Source organism: Phyllostomus discolor, chromosome 4, assembly GCF_004126475.2.
Source record: "Phyllostomus discolor isolate MPI-MPIP mPhyDis1 chromosome 4, mPhyDis1.pri.v3, whole genome shotgun sequence".
In the NCBI taxonomy this organism is placed as follows: Eukaryota; Metazoa; Chordata; class Mammalia; order Chiroptera; family Phyllostomidae; genus Phyllostomus; species Phyllostomus discolor.
Genome location: NC_040906.2, coordinates 27,879,360 through 27,891,625, shown reverse-complemented (window position 1 = coordinate 27,891,625; position 12,266 = coordinate 27,879,360). Strand labels below are relative to the sequence as shown.

At 41.7% G+C, this 12,266-nt stretch overlaps 1 protein-coding gene across 4 annotated transcripts in view; it reads left to right on the top strand.

Moving 5' to 3' along the window:
• The first annotated feature begins 644 nt into the window (after window positions 1–644).
• KIAA2012 (KIAA2012 ortholog) overlaps window positions 645–12,266 on the top strand; it is a 114,178-nt gene continuing 102,556 nt past the window's right edge. For all 4 annotated transcript variants that reach the window (XM_036023056.1, XM_036023055.1, XM_036023054.1 and 1 more), the window contains exons 1-2: window positions 645–1,105; window positions 2,294–2,578. In XM_036023056.1, coding sequence (XP_035878949.1) covers window positions 1,022–1,105; window positions 2,294–2,578 — 369 coding nt within the window. In that variant the 5' untranslated portion in view covers window positions 645–1,021. The remainder of the gene's footprint in view (window positions 1,106–2,293; window positions 2,579–12,266) is intronic.

The window sequence follows — 12,266 nt, the reverse complement described above, 5'->3', positions numbered from 1 at the left end:
CTCGAGGAGAACCAAGCAGCCCAGGCACTGGAGTGTTTCTCAGAAGGGCTGCTACCAGCCTTCGGAGTAGGACAACTCTTCATTGTGCAGGACAGTCCCACACACCACAGAACATTCAGCATCCCAGGCCCGTGCTTGCTAAATGCCAGCAGTGGCCTCCAGCCATCATAATGCGCCCACACCTCCATTTCCCAAGTACACCCACTCTGGAGATGAGATTTACCCAGGTGAGAACCAGGTGTGCAAAGGAATCTAGAGATCCCCAGCATCTTACAGTCGTGCAAAGCAGCGACTAGCACAAAGGGCCTCATGTCCAGTGGAGGAGATGCTGACGCTCAGCCAAGGGAAGTGTCACAGGCTGCTTTAGGTGACCTCCACGACTCCTCTGAATCTGTTAATGGTGAGTTGACAGTGAAAGGCTCTCATATCAGAAGCAAGAAGACTCTCTAAAAGCAAGATGAGTACTGTTATAACAGGACAACTATCTCAACGTGCCTCCCCCATCCACACAATCAGGACTTGAAATCTGATCCTGGTCCCTTCAATGTCCATTTGACCCTCCTTCTCCCTGCATGTGAACACTGCCCTCAGCAGTCTCCGCCTTTCCTGGGCTGGTGTAAGGGACTTCACGTCCCTGTGCTGCCATAGCAACCGGGAAACAACCTCCACTGCCGGGAGAAGGATGGTGCTTGGGGCCGGTAACAGAGCAACAGGACCCGGGAACAACAAGGGCCCAGGAGAAGGGGAGAGAAGCTGCCCAGAGAGTAGACAATCCAGGGCTTGAGGAGTTTGGGTTTGCGGTTTATTTTTTCTCCCGACAAAGACACATACTGTCTAAACTGTGTAAGCTGGTTGTTACTAAGAAGCTGCTGTATGAGGGGAAAATGTATTTAATAAAAGGCCCAGTGTTTGTGGTCTTCTTGGGCTCCCTGCTGAGCTCAGGAAATCTTGAGGTGTGACCAGCTTTCAGCCTTCAAAACCAAGATGAACTGCCCTTGAGAAGGGTGGTCAGAGGGAAAGCATGTTCACGCTCTCTGTCCTGAGCCGGGGACATGGGAAGTTGGTCCAGAACAAACAGAAGTTAGAAGTCTATTTTGAACCAGAGGTGAGTTTTACAGCTGAATGAAGGCATATTTAGAGGGGTGGGGGAGGCATGCTCTAGTTTTCCACTTGGAGCTGAGCCACGTGTGTCTGGGTTTGCTTCGTTAGTAAGGTGGTGGGGGTCAGCGGTAGATCTCCCCTCCTGGGTAAAACTCAAGAGAACATCATAGTTTGCCTGATATACCAAGGTGGCCATGAGGACCCTCTCCCTTGGCCTTGCACACTGACCTACAGCCTCACTTGTTTTAACCTGAAGGAGATGCCAGATTGCCTAGAATTTGGCTAGTTTGGTTCAAGACAAGAATTTCCACCGGGGTTCTAGGCAAGCTGATGGCTATTTGGTGTTTAGAAGCTGTGCTCTGTAGTTGAAATGCTGTGTGTTCTTGTCACTTCAATGGTTTCCTTGAACGTTCTGGAATTCAACCCACAGGACTCATATTTAATATGGGCAAAAAGAAAAATTTGCTTTAGAACATTTTTAAGCGGTAGCAAAATTCCCTTGTTGTACTGCAATTTTACTTCTTTGAATTCTGCCAAGAATAAAAAAAATTCATTGAGGGTATTTTGAAAATTTTTGGATCTCACAGACATTTCAATTGTCATGGTAGTTTGGCATGATATTTGACCTTTGCTGTATTAAAAGACATATAGAGTTTCAAAGGACCTCTGTGGCCAATGGCATTTACTTACTTACAAGATATGTAACTACTTTATAGTCTCCTAAATAGCCAAATTAGATAAAGTTACATGGCATCTGGAATGTATAGAAATTCTCCCTGTGTACAGCTGGAGTGATGGCTGGAATGGCTTTCTCCTTTTTAAACTGCCAGCTACTCCAGGTCTAATTTCAAAGTTATGTGCTGCCCTTGAAAATTCTGGCTACTTACGTGTATACCAGGAAACTTTAACTGGCCTGTAACCTACACTCTACCCCGTTTAGGCCTCTAGGCATCAGTGGCTCTCCTGAAAGTTATATGAGATACAACAGAACCGGGCCCTGGGTTCTATTAATTCGGAGATGCGGAGGACAAAACCAGTTGCTCAGAAGAGCGATTGTGTTCTGTGCACCGTGTAAGCAACTGAGAGAAAACCACTCACTAAAAAAAAAAAGTGCAACACCTTGCACAAGCAGTATTTGCTATAAAAGTGCTCTTCACAGTGAATCAATCAAGGTGGTTTCTTTCCATTGCAGGATTATTTGAACTGGAAGTCTCCCGAAGATTATGTCCTGGTCAGCAAACCGCGGGACAAGGGCAGCCCCAGCCAGCTCACATGGAGCCTCTTTCTCCCAAAAACTTTCAGCACGAGAAAGGGCGTCCTCATCCTCTACTCAGAAGGCTTAGCCCTCTCAGCATGGACACCCAGAGAGAGGAGAAAAGGCCTCTACCGCCCCAAAGGCCACAGGAGGAGGCTGGATCTTAAACGGCGCCCACTCCAGGACCTCAGCGAAGCCATCCTGGTATGCAGAAGGAGGCAGGTAGGCAGAACACTGTCACGGAGACTGGCCTCTGGGTCTACAAATCCATTTGGAGCTTTGGGTGTAGGTTCTCCTCAGACCCCAGGGAAGGTGGGAGACTCTCAGCCTCCATTCCTTCCCTCTACGGCGGGATGGTACTCTTGGCCCTACCCGCGGCTGTGACGAGGCTTCAAGAGGTGGTGTAAGTGAAAGGGCGCTGAAAAGCACAAAGGATTATATTATCATTATTTCGTGCTTTCCTTTCCATTTGAGTAACACAGAGGCCTTTTCAGCATTCAGACAGAGCCAGGCCAGCAGATGTTCCATCAGAATCCTTGAAGTCCTGCCTCATGGCCACAAGCAGCAGCATCCCACCTCTGATGTTCTTGGCTTTGCAGCAATGAGAGAGAGAATATTTCAAATATTTACCTTGAGTCCTCCAGCATCTGCAGGATAAGTTATGACTTTTTTCCATTTTGTATTTAATATTAAGGGAAAATCCCTGTGCTCATTTTTCTGATTCATACTTCCTAATGTCTTAGGAGGTGAACACATGGCCCCTGCTTTATATAACTGCATGCACCAGCCCATTGACTGAAGCCAAGAGAGAGGCTGGGAAATGTGTTACTTCATGAAATTCCAAGTTACACATGATGGGCTACTCCTTAGTTTAAAAGTCTGTGCTGGCTTCTCGTTCCCCACAGGATAAAGGATAAAGCCATTAGCTTCTTACACCAGGCTCTTCACATGCTGGCTTTCGATTCCATGGTTAGCCACATCTGCCACTTTCTCTTACCTCCACCTGGACTGTGGACCCCTCAAGGCTGCACCCATGGGAGTAGCTCACCATTCTGCAAACAGCTCACACATTTTGTGGCTTTACACTTTCACATTGTTTTTACAGAGGGAAACTGCTCATTCTCCAAAACACAGCTCAAACATCATCTCCTTACTGAAGCTTGTTCCCACTTCCTTAGGCAAAGACGTCCCTCCTTTGTAAATATTCCCATACCATCATGCACTTATATTTATCTTTTTGCCTATCTGCTGCCATCTCCTTGAGTCAGGGACCATGTCTAAATCATTTCCAGAAATTAGTGTGGACCCATAAATGTTTGTGTAATGAAGGCATGATACTTTCCATGTTCCTTAAATAATCTCTGTATCATCATTGGGCAATGTATCACCTACCCCACCCTACGCAGAGCTTCCAGAAGGGAAGAGTCCTCTGCCCCTTTTCCTTCTTTCAATATACAGAGAAACTTACTGACCTTGGCCAAATGCCCAATTGTCCTTTCACTTGAAATCACAGTCTCTTTTTCTTTTTAAAAAATATCTGTGCCCTGACTGGTGTGGCTCAGTGGACTGAGTGGTGGCCTGCAAACTGAAAGGTCACCGGTTCGAATCCCAGTCAGGGCACATGCCTGGGTTGTAGGCCAGGTCCCCGTTTGGAGGCATGCAGGAGAGAAACATCGATGTGTCTCTCACACGTGGATGTTTCTCTCCTTCTCTTTCTCCCTCTCTTCCTCTCTCTAAAAAGAAATAAAGTCTTTAAATATATTTTTATTTTTAAATTACAGTTGATGTATACTATTAGTTTCAAGTCGACAAGACATTTATAGAACTTAGAAAGTGATCACCCTGATAAATTTAATACCCATCTGACACTGTATATAGTTATGACAATAATAAATTCTTCAATGACAGGAAACCAATTGTTGTTGAATGCTTACTATTATTTTATGGCTATTATTTAATTTGCCTTTACCATGACCCCATGAGATGTGGTTTCTCTTGCCCCCTTTTGTTGATGAGGGAACTGAGGTTCTCAAACCTCCATTAACTGAACTCCAAGTTAAGTGACTTGGCCAAGGTCTGAGAGCTAGTAAATGACAAAAGCAGTATTGAAACCTGGTACTGCCTACCTCTTCAGAGAAAACATGTTTTCCCTTCTTCTTTTTTTTTTTAGAGAGAAAGGTAGGGACAGAGAGAGAGATTTGTTGTTTTACTTACTTACGTATGCATTGGCTGAGTCCTGTATGTGCCCTGACTGGAGATCAAACCCACAATCCAGGATAATGCTCTAACCAACTGAGCTATCTGACCAGGGCTCCAGGGCAAGCATGCTTTGCACTTTGCCCTATTGTCTGTGGACTTGGGAGGGCCTCCAGGAGTCACTGTGCCAGGCCTTGGCCTGTTTGCACTCCCATCCACTCTTCACACTTACCTTACTCTGCTCTGCAGCACAGTGGGGTTGACCACGGCCTAGATATAATTCTATTAACATCTGTGTCAACTGGCTTTTTAAACTGAATTTGCCAGTGGAAGACACTGGGAGAAGATTGGAGAGGGAGAAGAGAAACGCCAGGGTATTTCTCCCCTCCCATTCTACCTGTGTGGTGACAAGCCCCTGCATCACCTCTGTGGTCCAGCTCTCAACAGACAGGCCCACTGTGGCTCCAGTTCCTCCAGGGGACCCCACCGGCTCTTCTCTCTGTCCCTTAGTCTAAGGGTGACACTGGCTTCCTAGTGTTACTAATCTCAGTGTTACCTCATCATCTTTTTGGCTTTTAATCACCTGTGTAACCAATTCCCCACATTAAATTCCTTCTGTGTTTAAATACGTAGAGGGGCTTCTGTTTTCCTGGTGGGACACTGGTATGTAGGTTAACTTACTGCCCAGAGAAGAATTCCTTCCACAACTTTCAGGCACTTGTCTTTATGGTTTACATACTTGGGGCAACAGGGAACGTAATACTTTACAAAGGAGATGAGTTTGGGGGATGGGGAGACTGCTTCATTTTTAGTCAGATTGGGCTCAATGACAAAAAAAGAGTTCTTGTCTTCCTGTAGTATTTATCTACTAGATTTATAACACATACCTGAACAAAAGAGAACACTGTACTTTAACTCCAAATGGGTAGAAGAGAAGTGGTATGAAAAAAATCAGAAAGGAAAGAAAAGGTTAGGAATGGTAATAGAACAGGAATTTACAATAGAGGCATAATAGATTAAAATAAAAGAAGTTACTCAGAAGGGGCTTGGGATGTTTTTTAAAAAGTGAAAATCTCAGGAGAGCTTTGGAAACTACAGAGCACTATCTGACTATGAAAACTACAGGCTGGCAAGAAAGTTTTTAAATCACAATATCTGGTGCTGGGAAGGCTACAGGGAAATGAACTGTCTAATAGTTTAGGAGCACAAATTCACATGACATATTTGGAAGGCATTTTGGCAAAAGCCTGAAAAGTGGCTGGTACTGTTTGATTCATCATTCTACTTTTAGCAATTTGCCTTAGGAAATAATCAGAGATGTGCCCAGAGATTTATGCACAAGAATGTTTACTGCAGGGTTTTTTGTCACTATACAAAATATTGAAGATAATAAATGTCCAACCATGGAACATTGATTAAATAAATTATGGTTCAATCATATACTGGATTTTGGGTCAGGCAATAAAGTCATATATTATTCACAAATAACATGAAAAATTCACACTGTATTTTTAAAAGCAGGTTAAAAATAATATTCACACAATAAAAATACCAATGTTCATTAACATTTTTGAGAATTTACTATGTTCCTGCCACTAAGTGCTTTTCGTATATAATTCATACATGCTTCCTATGAATACTGGGAGCACAGAAAGTCCGAGCAATTCACTCAAGGTTATACAATCAGGTAGATAATTGCACCAGAACTCGAGCCTAGGTAGTATAGAAAACTGTAATAGTAATGGCATCGAAAACTGTAACAGTAAAGTATAGAAAATCGTAATAGTAATATAATCCCAAATTTTAAAAATTAGTTATACAAGCAGAAGGATACACATCAAAATTTAACTGTGGTGAGTGGGATTATGTCACATTTTTATTTATAATATCTTTTTACCACACATTATTTTTTAAGTCAGGGAATTTTAAAAATAAATAAATAAGTCTATGATTTTGAAGGCAGTAGGCAGTGAAAGAGAGCACGGTTGACCCTAGAGAGCCAGATGGGATCAGGAAGGGAAATGGACTAGAAATCACTGTAAACTGAACCCATCAATAATCACACCATCTGTTCCATGGGGTCCATATCTCCTTGTCTGAAAAATAGCATAGCTCAAGAGTTAGAAACACCATACCCAAAGTAAATGAGCCAGAATGGGGAAGGAGAAAAAAGGGAGTGATAGTTAATTAATAAAGTAGTGCTGCTTACGGAAGAATATAGACTGGCTGAACCATGAATCAGGAAGCCCACAGAATGCAGGCTCATTCAGACCTGTGAGAATTGAGGCTGTCACGGGGAGGCATGATGAAATGTTTAAAGCATCTCACACACCTCCAGCTCTATGTATGAATCTGACAACGTGCATGTGCAATACATCTGGGTTGATAGCTCAAATACACCTACTCTTTAACTCTCTTATGACCCAACTTCCTAATGAGAAAGATAAAGTCTAAGTCAAAAGACTAGATATCAGAGTTCTCACACTTGTAGATACACAGATAGGGTGTTTGGTTTTTTTTGTTTATTTGTTTTTTATTTTTATTTTTTTAACACATAGGGCATATTGTTCAAACATTCTCAAAGTTAAAACCATTATTCTTGAGGCCTTTAATTCTTTGGCTTCCAACAATAGAACATTAATTAAATAGTGTATTTAAAATAGTTTGTTTTAAATGTTCAATTCACAGAACATCCCATGTCTCTATCACATTGAGGGATAAGCAGGATTTAGAGGACTCTAGCTGATTTCAACCAAGATTATATTGCTTCTGCCACATCCCTTATAAATATGGTTACATTTAAGAGCATCATCAACCTTGTTCCACTGAGTATATCCCTCCTTGTTTGATACTTCCTCATTCCCGCCCACAATACTCAAGGCACTTAACTCTAGTTGGTGTTTACAGCCAATGTCCCGCCCATGAAGGTACCTGCAGGCTACTATTTTACCAAGTAATATCATGAAAAATACATATTTTTTAATCAAGTTTAGCTTTCCATTCTAAACATAATGGCTCATCATGCAAAATAGAAAAATAGAGAAAAGTAGGAAGAATAATAAGTTATCCTTTCAACCAAAAATCAGGAGAACAAAGATGCCTTTGCAAGTCCTGATCAGTAACTTGCCACTCAATAAACGGTGTTGGGCAAGTTGGACAGACTCAGGCAGAAAAATGAAACAAGGCCTCCTTCTTACACCGCAAACTAGAATAAATTCAAAATGGATCCAAAGCCTTAAATGTTATACACAAAACCATAAAAATTCTAGAGGAAAACATAGGCAGCAAAATCTTGGATATTGCTCATAGAAATTTTTCATTGGATATATATCCACAAGCAAGGGAAACAAAAGAAAAAATAAACAAATGGGACTATATCAAATAAAAAGTCTTTGCACAGCAAAGGAAATCATCAACAAAATAAAAAGACAACCCACAGAATGGGAAAACATATTCACTGATATATCTGATAAGGGGTTAATATCCAAAATTTATACTGTACTTACAAAACTCAAGACCAAAAAAACAAACAACCCAATTAAAAAATGGACGAAGGATCTGAATAGACACTTCTCCAAAGAGGACATACAGAAGGCCAAAAGACATGAAAAGATGCTCAACATCACTAATCATCAGAGAAATACAAATTAAAATCACAATGAAATACCATCTCACACCTGTCAGAATGACTATCATCAATAAGTCAACAAACAAGTGAGGATGTGGAAAAAGGGGAACCCTTTGCACTGTAGGTAGGAATGCAAGCTGGTGCAGCCACTGTGGAAAGCAGTGTGGTGAAACATCAAAAAATTAAAAATAGATCTGCCTTTTGACCCAGCAATCCCACTTCTGGAATCTCTCTATAGGAACCCAAAACACTGACTCAAAAGAACATAAGCACCTCTGTGTTCACTGCAGCATTATTTACAATCACCCAGATATGGAAGCAGCCCAAGTGTCCATCAGTAGATGAATGAATAAAACAACTTTTACACAATGGAATACTACTTGGCTATAAAAAAGAATTTTACCCTTTGTAACAGTATGGATGGACCTGGAGAACATTATGCTAAGTGAAATAAGTCAGTCAGAGAAAGACAAATACCACATGATTTCACTCATATGTGGAATCTAATGAACAAACTACTGAACTAACAAGCAAAGCAGAGACAGACTCATAGATGGAAAGCAGATGACAGCTAGTGGCAGGGGCAGGGGTAGGTTAAGGGGTGGAGGGATTGAGCAAAAACGAAAAAGGACTCATGGACATAGACAACAGTGTGGTGATTGCTGGGGACCAGGGGATATAAGGGGACTAAATGGTGATGGAAAAACAATACAATAAGGATTATTTAAAAAAAAAAAAACTTGACACTTGTTTGACAGTGTCCCTAAGAAGTGATCAGTGCCCTAATGCCCATCAGCAAAGTATCAAGTAAGCCTCAGATCAACGAAGGGGAGAAAGAATGACTTGACAGCACTCCGTTTGCCCAGAACCCTTCCTTGAGCAACTACTGAGCAGTTGTCCTTGGAGCCTCTAATAAACCTAGAAATACCAAAGATCAAGAAAAACTCATGGGTCAACCATGACAGTGAAGTCAAAGGTATTGTCAATATAGCTAACACTTACCAAGAGCTTAGGGTATGCCAGGCATTTTGTCTCTATAACCTCAATCTACACAAGCCTAAAAGGTGGGTGCTAACATTACCTGCATTTTGTGGGCTGAAAAACTGGGTCTTGAAGTTAATTAATTTCCCCAAAGTTACACTTCTAATTTGTGAGGCTAGGATTGGAACCCAGACAACTGATTCCAAAGCCCCACTCTTAGCCCTTAGAGGGCCTGTCAGAGATCCCACAGCTCCAGAGAAAAGAAGCATCTTGCCTGCTTTAATGGCATTTGAAAACCCTTTACAATTCTAGGAAAATAAATCAGATTATCACTAAAGTCAATCTGGGTTATATGTAACTCGTTCATGTATGTGATCTAGTAGACTCCTACTTTCTAGGTTTTATGTTATTTTATTATTGTGAAGTATAACATAAAATTTACTATTTTAATCATTTTAAGTATATAGTTCAGTGATAGTAAGTACATTTACATTGCTGTACAATTATTACCACCATACATCTCCAGAACTTTTTCATCTTGTAAAGCTATAAAACTCTGTAACCATTCAACAATAATTCCCTGTTTTTCCCTCTCCACCAGACACTAGAAACCATTATTCTACTTTTTGCCTCTATGAATTTGACTGCTCTAAGTAGCTCTTATGAGTGGAGTCATATAGTAGTTATCCTTTTAGTATTTTGTGTCTTGCTTATTACATTAGCATAATATCTTCAAGGTTCATTCATGTTGTGACATGTATCAACATTTCCTTTCTTTTTACAGCTGAATAATAGTACATTATATGTATATGCCACGTTTTGTTTATCCATTCATCAGTGGTATACATTTAGATTGCTTCCATGCTTTGGCTATTGTGACTAATGCTGCTATAATCACGGGTTACAGATTTGCTCATGTCTCCTCTTTCAGTTCCTTTGAGTATATACCTAGAAGTGCAATTGTTGGATCATATGACAGTTCTATTTTTCATTTCTTTGAGGAGCCACTATACTGTTTTCCAATGTGGCTTCACCAATGTACAACCCTAGAAGTGCACATAGATTCCCTTTCCCCACATCCTTACCAACACTTGTTTTTTGTTGTTTTTTAATACTAGCCACCATGTGTGTGAAGTGGTATCTCCATGTGGTTTTGATTCTCATTTCCCTAATGATAAGTAACATGGAGCATCATTTCATGGCCTTATTTGCCATATATGTATATATATATGAATATCTTCTTTGGAGAATTGTCTATTCAAGTCTTTGCTTACCTTTTAAATCAGATTGTTTTTGAGTTGTAGGAGTCCTTTATATATTCTGGATATTATTGGATATATGGTTTATAAATAATTCTCCCATTCTGTAGATTGCCTTTTCATTCTGTAGATTGATAGTGTCCTTTGATAAATAAAAGTTTTAAATTTTCACCAAGTCCAATTGATCTATTTTTTCTATAATTGCCTGTTCTTTTGGTGTCATATTCAAAAAACCATGGCCAAATCCAATGTCATGCAGCTTTTCCTCTGTGTTTTCTTCCAAGAGTTTTATAGTTGTAGCTTTAATCCATTTTGAGTTAATTTTTTATATGGTGGTGAGGTAGGGGTCCAGTTTCATCTTTGTGTACATAGGGTAAGTTCTTTTATCACACTCATTTGATAAAGAAACTGAGGCACAGGTAAGTCAAGTAATTACCCCAAAGTCAGATAGTTAGTAAATGATGGAGCCAGAATTTAAACCCAGGCAGACTGAATTCTTAAAGGAACTGGAGCTTAATTTTTTACTGTTTTCAATTATAGTTGTTGCACCTTTGCTTTTGTGACAGACGGCTGGTCAAATCTTTGATGTAAATGAGCCAGGAATCAAGCCCTGTTACAACATTGCAACTATGGGAAAATTCAGACCACTTCATAATCTTCTTCTTAATGGCCTGTTATCCAGGAACACAAGGTCACCAAAGACATATGGGACAGACAGTATCATTCGCACAGAACCTCAGAAATTAAACCTGCAGAGAAAAGGACTGGCTGAGAGTGGTGGCGTTTATGCAAGACTGGTTACAGTCAGGCTGGGGTTGGAGAATGCTTTCCAGGCACAGCCGCAAGTGGCCACACACCTCTCCTCTCCCACCCTGCCCCCACTCTACTCCTATTGCACTCACCTGGCAGCTCCAGAGCTGGCTCCACTCACACCTACACAGGTGCAACAACCATGAAGAGTTGCCCTCCGTTCTAAGGCTTGGCCTTTGGCAGAGCACGCTGACTCCAGCAAACCCGACTGAGGGTCAGGAGACACCAGCTGCACTCCTCCTGAGGGAAGGATTTCTGACTGGAGTGGGCAGCTTGAGGCACAGTGGTTGGCAGGCAGGTACAGACATTTTGGGGATTTCCATTCAACTAAGCTAACATCTTCAGTCATTATTAACTAGTCAAGCCTAGAACAAAGCCTGGCACATGGCAGATGCTCAACCAGTGGTTGTTGAACGAACATATTAACTGACAGGGTGTGGCAGAGGGAGGCCATAACCTGCACTCAGCAGGGGTGGACAATATGCAGGCTTGTGCCCCCATAGTACTTGATACAAGGTGGCCTATGAGAGGAGCTAGACTATAGTTTATTAATATGCTGTCAAAGTATAAAGAAGGTAGAGATTGTGATTGCTTCTCACTAGGAAAATCTAGAGTGGTGTCTTGGAGGAGGCAGAATTTGAGTTGAGTCTTGTGGAAAAAATAAGTGGAGAGAGACCTCCTATGCATAGATTAGTGAAGGCCTGGAGAGGAAGGCAAGCAGAGAAAAGTCAGGGTAATTAGGTAGCTATAGCTCTTAGCTGGAAATGTACCAGGAGAAGTGGGTGCGGTCAAATTGTGAAAGACCTTGCAGACCAGTCCTGGGATTTCTGGAGCTCTCTCTTCACTCCTCTGTCCACTCCTACACACAAAAGCTGGCCACCCTCTGGGGTAAGGTGGCAGCTGGCTGTCTGAGCCTTTCTAGGCTTCCTGGGGACTCTGGCACCCTGCCACCCCATATCTGCTGGGTGGGAGCACAGCCTGTGCCAGGTCCTTCCATCTTCTGGAAGCCCTTGCCTGCCAGCACCAGGGTGAGGTG